At 29.1% G+C, this 14081-nt stretch overlaps 2 protein-coding genes across 3 annotated transcripts; one reads left to right on the plus strand and one right to left on the minus strand.

Annotated features, from left to right (window-relative positions):
- Positions 1 to 735: 735 nt before the first annotated feature.
- LOC111627750 (PR domain zinc finger protein 12-like) lies at positions 736 to 6343 on the plus strand. 2 transcript variants are annotated; one of them, XM_023371381.1, is made up of 6 exons: positions 736 to 788; positions 4179 to 4357; positions 4532 to 4684; positions 4757 to 4871; positions 5028 to 5228; positions 6161 to 6343. In XM_023371381.1, exons 1-6 carry the CDS (start codon positions 755 to 757, stop codon positions 6289 to 6291), a joined length of 813 nt encoding a protein of 270 aa, XP_023227149.1. In that variant the 5' UTR covers positions 736 to 754; the 3' UTR covers positions 6292 to 6343. The 2 variants fall into 2 exon arrangements, with proteins under 2 accessions (XP_023227149.1, XP_023227150.1); XM_023371382.1 differs by lacking the exon at positions 736 to 788 and adding an exon at positions 2347 to 2368.
- A 4808-nt stretch (positions 6344 to 11151) lies between these two features.
- On the minus strand, positions 11152 to 12756 carry LOC111627744 (60S ribosomal protein L35-like). The gene is made up of 3 exons (XM_023371373.1): positions 12626 to 12756; positions 11508 to 11644; positions 11152 to 11434 (listed from the first exon to the last, which is right to left on the minus strand). Exons 1-3 carry the CDS (start codon positions 12626 to 12628, stop codon positions 11203 to 11205), a joined length of 372 nt encoding a protein of 123 aa, XP_023227141.1. The 5' UTR covers positions 12629 to 12756; the 3' UTR covers positions 11152 to 11202.
- Between the last annotated feature and the right edge of the window lie 1325 nt (positions 12757 to 14081).

The raw sequence follows: 14081 nt of genomic DNA on the forward strand, positions 1-14081 counted from the left end.
TAATAGAATTTTATCAGTGTAATTGTATAACATAATTTATATATAATTCTATAGTTACAATTAGACGTTTTCAGTTTATAATGCAGAATTATATAGAAGTGCCCCCAATCTTCTGTGCCTAGAGATCCCGAAAGGTCTTATTCATCACTATTTAAAGCTATAAATTTTATATAAGTCATAATTATAGAGTTTATATGTAAAAATGAAATATATTCGTAATTTTATAATGAATCTTAAACGTAATTAAATATACAATTATTCTTTCTAAAACACTTTACCCTATATAAAATTTATATCTAGAAAATGTATTGTAATGAATTTAAATATATTTAAAGTTGTAAATTTAAGTAGAATATAATTATAGGGTTTTAATAAAATAAGTTTTATGTAGAATATTTTATAGAAACATAATTTTATATTTAATTAAGCTTCTAAATAAGTTCCCTGCTCATATTTTTTCTATCAAAATACTCAGTAGCCGTGTAATTTCCCATAGTTGCCATTCCATTATGTGTATCAACGAACGAGGGATGATAGATTAGTAGAAGCAACCGACACCAGTAGTGTATGTTGACAATAGAAGGCGTGATTGTCATACACGCTGCACCTGCGTAATCGAGCAGATATTGAGCCGTCAGACTACGCAGCTGGAATCCTTCTATTGAAAAGTTAAGGTTCGAATATTAAAACACAAATCAATTAAAGTGAATGGAGTTAAGTGCATTGATATACCTCTGTAAAGCTCTAAATTATTATGCTGATGGATATAGATCTAACACACTCTACTGGTAAGTTATCAGCATAATAATTTACTATACAACTCTACTAATGAATACCTTTTTGATAAAGTAGCCAAACTCAGAAGTGAGAAATATTGAAGTTGTTTAAAAAGAATTTCGATTAAAAAAAATTAATTATAGCCTTTTTAAAGCGATAATTTGATATGTTATATATTTTATTTTGATGAAAGATATTCTGCATAAATTCTTTTTATCAGGCCCCTATCTTAGAAAGGTCCAGCTATTTGGTCTAGATCTAAGGCCGGATTACGTATAATTTAACATATTATAGCTTAGGACCTCGTGTTTTTAAAATTGTTATTATTTGGTGGAAGGGAAGAAACAAGGCCCGCAACAAGTTTAAATCTGATTTTGTCGAGCTTCGTGTTGATGGGAGCCTCAAAAACAAATGTTTTTGAGGCTCCCGTTGCATTTATTGTATATTAGAGGGGTAAAATATTTATTTTCATCAACTTTTATTACTTAAAACATATAATACAATTTTTAATATACTAGGGGCTTTAAAAAGCAAGGTTCAGGCTTCTCACGATTTCTGAAAGGCCTGATTATTATTGAAATTATTTTACAAAAATATCAAATTTTTAATCATTACAATAAAGTATTCTTATAGATATTTATTTATTTTTAAATTATANAATATAGGCCTATATATATAGTATTAATTTTAATATTATAAATAATTATAATAATGTTTACAATAACAATGATTATTTAGTGACAGTTACAATGTGTATTTATTATTCATAATTTAGATACTATAAAATTTTTTAAAATTTTCAAAATTTAAAATTATTTATTTATATAAAATTCCCCAGATTAAAGGAGTATCAATAGGTTCATTTGTTTGGATTCCAGACATAAGTCTTCTAGACTGTAGTCTTCTATGTAAAATACATGATACAAAAGTGATATAAATTAAGTTAATCTAGATTTTATTTCTTCTATTGATTATATTCATATATTTTTTATGGTTTCATATAGAAGTGAGTGCCTCGTATGTGTGACTTACTTGGATCTTATTTTACCTCTTTGATGGCCTTTAATATATTTACATTATTTTTTTTTAATTTATCTTTAAAAACTAGATTATAAAAAATCTATTTATAATTAAAATGTTTTAAATTATTTTAAAGATAAAACATTCGTTTTTATTTAATTATTTTACTAATTAAAATGAATAAATACTGCAATAAACTGTTAACTTTTTACTTTACTTTTCCATTATATAAATTAGAAAAAATAATATTTAAGTGATTACTATACAAATAATGAAAGGCAGTAACTTTATCAATTTCAGTATTGTGAATGAAGAGTGGGCATCAATCTCAATCCATATGCTACTCCCTTAATGTACTCATAGTATAGGTCCCTGTTGACTATAATTAGAAGCAAAGGGCGTGAAATGTAGCGTGGATAAAAAAAAACTGCTATCTATTGTTGAACCATGGTTCAGTTTGGGTCTAAAAGAGGAAACCCATCTGTACATTCGCCAGTATTGAAATTCATTTACTTGTGTAATGATGGCTCGCACGTGGATGACCGAGAACTTAATTGAAAAATACGAACAAGTAGCTTACTCATTACTTTAAAAATATGTTTACTTATATTTTTGTATGTTTATTAATTTTAAATTATGTCTAATGTTATTTCATTCCCTATAAAACAGTGCTAACAATTGATTTTATTAAAATAATTTACAATGGTATTGATGTTTATTAAGGAACCTAATTTTGCATGGATTCTCAACCAGTAGTTCGCGATCTCCTAACAATTGCAAACTCCTTTTTCTTGATATTTTCATGCTTTTTATAGATCTACGTTATAATTATATATACATATATTCAAGGTGGCACAAAAATCAGTAAACTATTGTTAATTTACCATTCACATTTGCACATGCAAACATGATTTACTAATTTTGTTCTTCCTTTATATTTGCCATACAGTAATTATAAAAAACGTATTAATACATTTTTAAATTTAATAAGCTTACGTATTTGGAAAATACCTTCTTTAATTTGTTATTTAAAATTCTTAATTATTACACACTATATTTGCATTATTTATTATTTAATCCATTAAAATGCCTTCATTTTATAAAGACAATTCTCATTTATTATGTTAAAGCTAATATAAATAATAATGATAATTTTATGTATTAAATTAAAAATATTAGACTATTTTGTTTAGATTTTTCTGCTTAGGATGATTTACAAATACCAATAAAATTTCAAACAACGATAAATATTTTGCGTTTTTAAGTATTAATTTTTAATATAATAAGTTAGAAAATATGAAAAATAATAAGAAATTTAATGTAAAATTTAATTTAAATATTTACATTCGAGTTAACATTTTAATTTGTAATATATTCTTTTATTGGCATTAACTAAATTTGAAATTGTAAAATGAAATAAAATCTAATTAAATGTAATAAATTAAACTTACAGTATATTAAAATAATTTATTTTTAAATATTTATTTAACTTTAATAAATTTTATAATTCAGTTTTTTATAGAAATATCTTTAAGAATATTGAAGCCATTACTTAAATAGTATATTCTTGGGATGATGATAAAGAATTTCGTTTTCTTTTCTTAGAGAAATAAGAGATTCTCACATATATATTTTTTTATCATCTTTATCGAGATATAATTCTCTTTATTATCGTTTGAAGATATTCTTTTCTTAAATCATTATATGATCATCTTAAAAGTGTCTTAAGATTGCAGTTTTAAGCATAGACATTTAGTACCTTTTAGGCGGTTTTTAAGCATAAGCAACCCAGCTTTTGCCTAGGGCCTCGAACTTTTAAGGATCTCAAACATGCACAAATATATCTCTACTGAGTCTACTCCGTCTTGGTCCAGTACATATTATCTTATACTAACTAGGACTAGGGATGCTAGCAGCATGCAGATGCTCTTTGAAGTGTTTTCACATAAGGAGAGTTAGTGATTTCCAATTGTGATCAAAATTATAAGCTCTGAATTAAATTGGTAATGTGTCCAATATTTGTATTTTTATAGGTGTATCCATGCTTAAATAATATACAAGTAAATTACAAATAAAATTGTAAAAACAAAGTTAAGAAAAAGAAAAACTGTATTTTGCCACGATATTACCACCTCATAACACGGTACTTTACTATACATATCAGGGTATCACTCAATACTGTCGATGTATACATCTTGATCTAATTAAAACTAAAGTATTTACAGTTAAAATGTCATAATTATATGTTGAGAAAAGGAAAGTATTTGGACATAGTTATCTGTAAAAAATAGACTTTAATCCTGACGTAACAGTAATTTTAAATCAAAATATCACGATATTGCCAACCTTTACTTTAATAAATTTATTTATTTAAATTATAGATAACGAATCGATCATACCAAATCAAGTTAAATTTGGAATATCGAGCTTGCCAGGAATTAAACCCACAATTGGAGTTTTTGCATCAGATTGGATTAAAGAAGGAACAGAAATGGGTCCATATCCTGGTTCAATAAAACCTTTATCACAGATGAAAGAAACTAATGACTTAGCTTGGGAAGTAAGGCAATTTTTATTTATTAAAATTCTAACAAATAAAATCTTTAGTTTTTACATAATACGAACAATGAAAAGTGATTTATGTAGCCTACATTAATTGCTTTTTTTTTATTTAATGAATTTAAAGCTTATTCTAAGTTATTTTAAAAATAAATTCTATGAATTTCTTGCCTAGTTATTCATGTCAACCGGCGACGTTCATCGCGTAATTGAAGTAAATGCTCAAAATCCATCTTGGATGATTCATGTTCAGTGTGCAAGACACGAGCAAGAACAAAATTTGGAGACGTTTCAAGTCGGTGAAGCTATTTATTACAGAACTACAACGGTAACATTTCTTCTTATCAATGAAGTTTTCATATGTAATGTTTATTTGATCATTATTTACGTTAATCTTTAGCGAATTCATCCTGGACAAGAATTATTGGTGTGGTATGGAAGTGATATTAATCAATACATGGGCGTACCTGAGATGAGTTATCCAGGATTCGATAGGAAAGAAAGACAGCAAATTGGTAAGATGCATTGCTAACGTTAATTTAAATTTGAAATTCAACAGTTCAAGTCATTTTTGTGACTTTGAAAATAAATACAGTTAAGAAAATTTGGACTCAATGCAGTGAACAGAATTCAGAATTAAAATCGCTCAAATTTTATTATTTTATTTTCAGAAGGAACCACCAGACATTCCAATATACCCTCGTCCAACGGAAGATTGAAGTGCGTCGTCTGTAGTCGTGGTTTCAATTCTCGCAGTAACTTAAGATCTCATATGAGGATACATACAATGGAAAGGCCTTTTGTATGTGAATATTGCTCAAGAAGTTTCAGCCAATCTTCAACGCTTAGAAATCACTTACGATTGCATACGGGTAAGAACCACGAAAGTCATACTTTATATCTTAAAATTAGAATCAGATCAAAATATTAAACTGTCGTGAAAGATTTTTTTCTTGACAGATGCAATCAAAGCTAGTAGTTTTAAATAAAGCTAAGACGTGAAGTAATTGAAAGAGCTTTAGTTCGCAAAGTGACGAAATAAATTTTCTAATATAAAATTTTAGTTATTTTTTATAAGTATGAACACAATTTCATATCTTGAATGAACCTATAAAAGAAGAGCGACTCCGTTAAGTGATCTTGTGTTACCACGGAAATAACAAATTACAAAGATTCTAAATTTTGTTTTGTTTTCTATTTATGAATTTATAAAGTAAATTGCGGTTCTGGTACTTTATAATTTTAATCCACATTCATTAGCTGTATAAAGTGTAAATTTCCAAACGGTTCTTCAAAGACGAAGCTTCGAATCATTACCCATTTTTGATTGAATGCTATCATATAAAGTTACAGGTTATATTTAACCCTCTTAAGTTTAAAAACAAGTTTATAGATTTAAGAAATTATTATATATCCTATAGAGTTTATTTTGAATCTTCAAAATTAAATTATTTTACAAGAATCCGTATAAAGCTTAAGAAAAAAATAGAACGAATAGAAATATGGAAGAATATATGTGAAATGGGCAAGAACACCTTATAATTAATGCATTTTTCATTATACTGTATATTATTCGGTAATTGAGCCTTGTAAAAACAAAGTAACATAAAATAAGAAAAACTTGTTGTTAAATCCATTAAAACTTTGATATTTTTTATTATATTTACGTATTTAAGTAGAGCTAAGCTTGTTAATCATGGACTCGATTCTTAATCATTAGCTTTTATATAAATTGTTCAATGAAATTTTTACATAATTACATTTGAGTTAAGAACTTTTATTGAAACATAATTACCTTTTTCAGGAGAGAAACCGTATAAATGTCACATGTGCAGAAGTGCATATTCGCAATTAGCGGGTCTAAGGGCGCATCAAAAAAGTTCTCGTCACAAACCTTCGTCCACTTCTCAAGGATCATCGCATGCTGAAGACTGAGAATCTCTATTCAAATATTTGTAGAATATAAAATTATATTGTCTAAATTAAATTCTATTAGCCTATATGTTTAAAATTTCATTTCTTTTGCTGAATTTATATTTTTAAAAAGTACTCATTCGAATTAACCAATAAAAAAAAAGGTTTTTAGAAATTGCATTTTGAATTTGTTTTCTATAATACTTGTAGACGTTCAGAAGCCAAAAATATATTTTTTAAAAATCGTATTATAAAAGGTATTAAATATATNGGAATATGAAATTTATAAAACTCTGTGTAAATAAAGAATGCAGTCCTGTAAAAATCCATTGGAATAAAAAAAATCTGAAGAAAGGAAATAACTGTGATTTATAAGGTTTTATGTGGTCTTTCTTCAATTAAAAAAATTCTACAGGATATTATATATAACATTTCAATGTAAAAATTTTTTCTACTCAACATTTTTAATAAACATGTCTCGCTTACTTTTAAGATTTAAGTAATTAGAATCTTGATGAGTGTAATTATTACACATAAAACCTTTTTAAATTATTAAATATTTGTATTCTAAAACGCTTAATGTATCTACAATATAAACTCATATCCAAAAAATAAACATAACCATTAATTTCAAATTTTGTGCTTTTGTGTCCTTATCTTATAGTTTTGTACTTAAATTGTCTACTAGGACCTATTATACCGGTGACTGATTTTAAATAAGTCCTAGTAAGCAATTTAAGTACAAAAATACAAGGGCACAAAAGCATAAAATTTGATACATAATAATTTTAATAATCTACAGCCGGAATTCTGGTGGCTGGATGATGCAGAGGACGGGGAAAAATAGAAGAGGAAATAAAAAAATTATCAATAAAAATAGAAATATAGTACAGTCGACCCCCCTATAACACGATAGATGCGTTCCGGTTTATATGAATCCATTTTCTACGAGTCCTTAAATACATGAGCCAATCACAGCCCGGCACGTATGCAATTTACGGACTACGGCTGTTTGAAGGGTTTCTTCCATAAAATTAATCGTTTCTAGACTAATTTGACTCAACATTTCCAAAACACGTATAATTTTTTGGGAATAAACTATGCTATAAACAAAAAATTGCAGGATTACTTACCGAGTGTGCACCGTTCGACGACGCCATTGCTTAAGCTTGTTTTCGTCGTGGAGTGTGTCATCGAATGGCGCTCGCGTGCTTCCTGATAAATTATTATTTTTGCGAAAAATTCACTGAACTTTGGAGACATCATTAATATAAATATAATTTTTATGGACGTTAAATAATAAAGGGTTTTTAGTAGGTCCGCTGCTCGTTTAAACTCAACGGTTTGTACAATATCCGCTATTGGTCTAGATTCGACCAATCCTGTTGCGACACGAGTCGGCGATGACGTTTTACCGAATTATACGAGTTTTTTTAGCGTGTTTGTACGAATATGGTCGCAATTTTTTCGCCGTCATATAGGAATCCGAACTATACGAACGCATTTTATAGGGGTCTACTGTATAGAAAATGCAAAATTGAGGCCATAAGATTACCAACATTAAGTTTACCTGCGAGTGTCAGCAGAAGTTTACAAAAACATGTGGAAAAAATAAATAATTTTTTTGTCAATTCTAATGTTAATTATAAAAAGTACAAACTGAAGAAATTATTAAGAAAAGAAAGAGAAAATGGGAAAAGTGGAAGCACCGGTAAGTTTTTGTAAATAAATATAACAAATTAGTTAAGAAAATAGGATACCTAGCGTTCAAAGAAAAAGAAGATTGGAGGAAAAAATTAATACTGAATATGATGGATGTTGAAATACCAGGTACCATAAAAAGAACATTAGAGCTAGGATTGAACTTTAATGGCAGATGAAAAATAAAAACTGGTTTTTTCTGAATTGTTTACTTAATTTGCAGAACCAGTCACAGGTATAAGTCCTAGTAAACAATTTAAGTACATAACCATTAATTTAGCCTATATCGAACAACGTGAAACTTAACATACAACCACATGCAACAAAACAATTGAAAAGCTGAAAGTTTCATTTAAATTATGTCAAACTAAAATTAACAGGAAAAAGTACTAAGCTTTATCGTAAATCTTTTCGCCTAGAAAATTATTAATATGGTGTGTGATTGCGTCCTGCTCACATGAAAGCTGTTAAGAAATTCTCGTGATAGTTATAACTAGTGATGTGCCGGATCGTTAAACATGTATATCCGTGGATACGAATCATTAGTGTCTAGATCCGCAGATACGGATCTCAACTTTCGTACTCAGTCGGCGCCGGTACGTGTGACTATGGACCGATAGTTGACGCTTTGCGTTAGTAACGCGACGTGTTTTGACTTGCACTACGCGTGTTTTTGTTTATAGTTTAGTGTGACACGGAATAGCGTAGATTACGTTTGTATTTTTGGAGAGTGTTGAGTTAAATTAAAATAAAAATAATGTCGACAAAAAAGTTTAGTAGTGTAATATGGAAATATTTTACGATAATCAATGAATTTTGCATGATAAAATTTTTGCAATGTGAATGTGCCAAATATGTGATTTTAAGAAATAAAAAGTGATTTGAATTGAAGTTATTAGTATTTTATTGCTACCTATCTTTAAAATTTCATATAAGTCATGAAATTCATTAAGATAAAAGATCCGTTAAAGATCCACTAAAAAGTAACGGATACGGATACGAATACGGATCTTTTTTTCCCTCGGATATTCGGCACATCACTAGTTATAACGTTGTTAATTTAATCAGCTTTGAGTGAAGCAAAATCCATTACAGAACGGTTAAAGAACAGCATCTTAAAGCTGTTAAAATGTTCTTGGTGGAAGCTGATTGGACGCAATTCATCTTTCCATTGCATCCCACACGTTCTATGGGATTTAGTTCCGAGATCTTGCAGATGTAACAAATATCTTCACTGTAATTGCATGGACAATAATGCCCGTGCAATTGACAAGTGCACGGGCATTATTGTCCATGAAAATTACTTCTTTAACTTATGCATTATAATCTGTAAATGAGTAATTTTTAATTGGATGCTCTTATTAGATGTATCAAAGATAGCGAATTACGCACTTCGTGGATAAATTAAATGGCACAGCTGAAACTAGGGGACTGAGAAGCCATAACAAAGTCAAACAATTTAAGGAATTGACAAAATATGGGTGCCGAATTGTAAACTCAAGTCAGAACACGAGGGGGGGAAGAATTCGTACGAAAGTGTGGCGATACTGATACTGAGACAGACTCGACGGTGATAAAAATATTCGTCCCAATTTACAAAATATATGCTCCAAATATTCTATCGTTTTACATTATGCGTCCTGGATACAATATACACTATATTTTTTATAACCTATTCAAAGTATAACACGATAGAATTAAAAACCAACAAAGGTTTTACTTTTGAATTTCATTCATCTTTCGACAATTCCACGTTGAACATCGTCCTGCTAGCAGTCTCTCATTAATCTTCTCGATAAAGTTACGATTCGATTATATTAGATAGTAAATCAAAATTTGTTATGTTCAATATAATCGAGTAACCCGGATAATGTAGTCATTTTGTCATATCCTATAATTCATGAAATACGCTAGTAGTAGGATATGTTGAAATTCACTTGCTTCCAAAAGGCTGATATACAGTATTCAAGTTGCAAGTTTTTCTGGACTATTCACTCACAACTCCAAAGTTTTATCCTGAACACGTATGCCAACAAGTACTATTGCATTTTTTACTGATTAGTATTAATACATAATGTGACTAGTTATTTGTGTAATATTTAAATAAAATGGTATGTATAATCCAATTTATCTGAACCAGTTTTATATTTCTTTCACAATATTGTACGAGTACTTTATTTCACACAAAATTTTTTGTACGTTGTACCATAAGCTGTTTTTTAATATATTAACCTCAAACTGCTTTACTGGAATACACATATACAATCATAAATGCAGGTAAAATCCATTTTTGGACTAATATACATCCTGGTTTTAGCATTCAAAACTACTAGACATGATTTTATCTTCAATTATAATAATGTTCTCTCATATATGCATTTTCAGGCTGTGAATGTAGTTAAAATGGAGTATGCTTTAACTGGATCACTTTTAGTTTTAAACAAACAGAATCTGCATATATTACAGTTGTACTTGTGATAGATGCTTTTTTAGTAATTAAACTATGATATTCTTAGGTTTTAAGTTAAAAAAATATTTTTAACTCAAACTAGATAACAATGTTTACATATTTTCATATAAATATCCACTTTTAGTTCAGAATCTTTTCTTTGTAAAATGTTTTTGTACATACATTAGATCATCCTCAGTATCAACTTCCAAATAACTCTAATTCTCCAAAAAAAAAAAAAAACATTAAAAAATTTCATTCTGATATTAACTGCTATACAGTATTTCATGTATCTTAATTTTTTTGAAAGTTTGAATGTCGATTCGGCTTCAGGTTTTCTGTTTTTAAAGAGACGAACCGGAAATTTTCGGTTTTTACGAAGAGGCACGCGAATTTAGAATTGGTGAATTTCTAGCAAGTTGGATGTGAAAATGTCAGGACAGACTGAACTTTTTTTGCAAAATGCAGAAACAAGGTATTTGGCAAGAAAGGTGGAGATACCGGCGAGTAAGTTGTCCTGCTTGCATTAAATCCGTAACTGTATGTCCAAGGATGATCTAATGTTTTGTCAAAAATGTTTTACAAAGAAAATATAACCAGTTCGTGAACTAAAACAGGATATTTGTATCTTTATATCATAGTGCTGTGATTTACTGACTTTGAAGATGTTTATAATGTACTTCCTGTATAAGTAAAATAAGAATTTGGATTCTACAACATGAACAACACAAATTGGTATGTATATTTATTATACCAAATCCTACTTTTTTTACATAGATTAATTAGGCCTTTACTGCATATTTCCGCATTGGCCACACTCTAAGTTTTCTTAGTTCCTTCTTTGTTTTTATGGACTGCTCGTGCTTGGTGAGAGCTCTTCTCATAGCCCTGGTCTTCTTTGGTCGTAAATCTCTAGGTTTGTACTTCTTTCCCTTGTAATATTTCCTGAGATTTTCCTTCTGTGTCTGATGAATTACAGTCAGAACTCTAGCAATTGATTTACGTACCACACGTCTAAAACAACAAATATACATTTTAGTAAATAATTAATATTTAATTTTAAACTAGATTATTTGAAGTTTGTTACATTTTTGACAATTTTGAAGCAGCTCCACCTGTAACTTTAGCAACTCTCAATGCTCCCAATTCTTGCTTAAGTTCTTCTAATTGTTTAAGAAGATCCTCCTTTTTCTTTCCTCTCAATTCACGTGCCTTTACTTTAGCCTATAAGAAAAGCAAAATGTTTGAAAATCATACATTTTTCACTGAATACAAGTTAAAATAAAATAGAGGATAATTCTTAACAGTAACATCTTTCATTTGATAAATAAGATCAAAAACTACTTGCTATAACAGTTAACAAACATTCATTTTTAAATGAATGTTTGTTAACTTATATCAAGTAGTTTTATCCTACACTTAAAAAAAATATTTAAATTGTTTAAAACAATTAACTGCAAAATAATCATAATTAGCACATATTCTGGCAAATACAAAGAAATTATCAGTCTATAGCAGCAACATAAACAATGCTATACAATAGGTCAGCATCTAGACATTCATACACTAATAGTTTAATCTAATATTGTTAAATATTGCATTTTCATTCCAACAGTTGTCTTAGAATACATGGATTTAATCTACTGTTTCCAAATTCCATTGTATCAGAATCTGTAAAACTGATAATCAACTGTAGTTTTAACATTTTCAAAATAATTTCATTGGTAATTTTGCTTCAATACAAGATTTATTAGAAAAACATCACTTTATTTGATTTTTATAAATTGGATCCAATTTTAATCAACAAGATGAATATCAGTCCTGTTCTTTCTATTGATAGATAACCCTGAAGGATATTTTATGGTTTTCATCCAAAAAGACATTTTTTAAACTTAAATGCTTAAAACATAATTAACAAAAGCATTATGAAACAAAGTCAATGTTCAACTTTACCAAAACCTTTACATATTGTACACATTAAGTATAATTTAAATACTTCCTTTTAATATAAAATCTGTTTCAATCTGCCATTATTACATTCTTACCGCAAATGCTTTAAAAAGAAATTAAACACGGATATACTAAAAAATAATATATTAAATTCATTAATAAGTAATTCATGCGAATATATTTCGAGTTTATACTGCGTCGTTTTACATATAAGAATCGATTAAGCTTGATTTTATTATTTAAATATTCGCCTACCATTTTTCTCCTGAGCTTGACAACGCTTTACTTTCAAGATGGAGTCAGCTATTGTATTCTTATTAAGTGTTGCCAAGTAATTTGTCAGTCGAAAATACGTGATATTTTAAAACAATAGAATTTCTTCTTTACTAAATTTAAACTTTTATTTTTTAAAATTATATAATTATAGCTTTTATATACAATAAAAATTCCATGTTATTATTTTGTTAATATTTGATTTTTAAAAAATGTCTTTCATTTAAATGTTTCCATTGCGAATAACGTTGCCAGATTTCAAACATGATTAAATTTTCAAACATTATTAAATACCTAACATTTAATCATGGTTTATAAGACGTAACTTCAAAAGTCAAGTAATTGATAGTAAAACCTTTCGTGTCACTAGAGAACACTTATTGTTAATTGATTAAGAAAATCTACAACTGAAAATTGGAAGTTCTTACTCTTCTTCTTCTTCTGAATGGTTAAGGTCCAAACCCATAGAAATCGGGTGGACCCCTGGCCACGTGGGAATTTATAACAACGAGGCGGCGGACAGAGCCGCAAGAACAGATACCCCTTCTGGCTCTTGGCGTGGGTCACTTATGGCCCGTGACTTAATCCGGGAGTATAGAGAACAACAAAAAATAGAGATCACAGATTTATGGTCAGAACACTTGCGTAATAAAGGTCGAGACCACCTCAGACCCTTCGCCCCCTGGCCTTACAGGCATGCTACTTCTCGGAATGCGGAGACCCTTTTGGCCCGCCTAAGAACTGACACTGCCCCTCTTAACAGGTTCCTCTGTTCTAGAAACCTACGTGCTTCACCAGACTGTCCACATTGTGGTGCTCAGGAGACATCCAGACATTTTTGGCTGACGTGTCCAAGATATACGGAAGCCCGACAAGAACTTGGCCGTACTCTGAAGATCGATCTCGCAATCATCCAGACTTTAATTAACACCCATATATTGGGCAAGAACAGACCTCTCACCTAGACAGCACGTGCAGGCCCTCGAACGTTACGTAGCACGCACACATCGATTTGACTAATTGCGGACAAGAGTTCATCGGAGAAAAGGTGACCAGCCAAAATCTCCATATTAGAGAAGAAAGAAAGAAAGAAAGAATGGTTAAGGTAAAGTACTGACTTCAGTAGGATTTCAGCTAAAAACATTCATACATCATAAGAGACTTTTTCATTTTAAATCTGGCGGTAGAACTGAAAATTTTCATTTTTGACAATATTCTACAATGATACAAAAATTAAAAGCTTATCTCATAGTCAGTCAAAATTTTATATATTGCAAAAATAAATAAATACATATAAAATCTAGCAACGAGTCGTAATTTTTCGGCTATTATGAGAATTTTTTAAAAAATTAACTTTTGTTTTAATTGTAATGAATAAGATTTTCTGGCGCTCTCTGTTGCGAGACTTTATTATAAAAAAAAATTATAGTATTATTAT

Source organism: Centruroides sculpturatus, unplaced genomic scaffold (genome assembly GCF_000671375.1).
Source record: "Centruroides sculpturatus isolate CEXI.00-Female unplaced genomic scaffold, Cexi_2.0 scaffold121, whole genome shotgun sequence".
Taxonomy (NCBI): Eukaryota; Metazoa; Arthropoda; class Arachnida; order Scorpiones; family Buthidae; genus Centruroides; species Centruroides sculpturatus.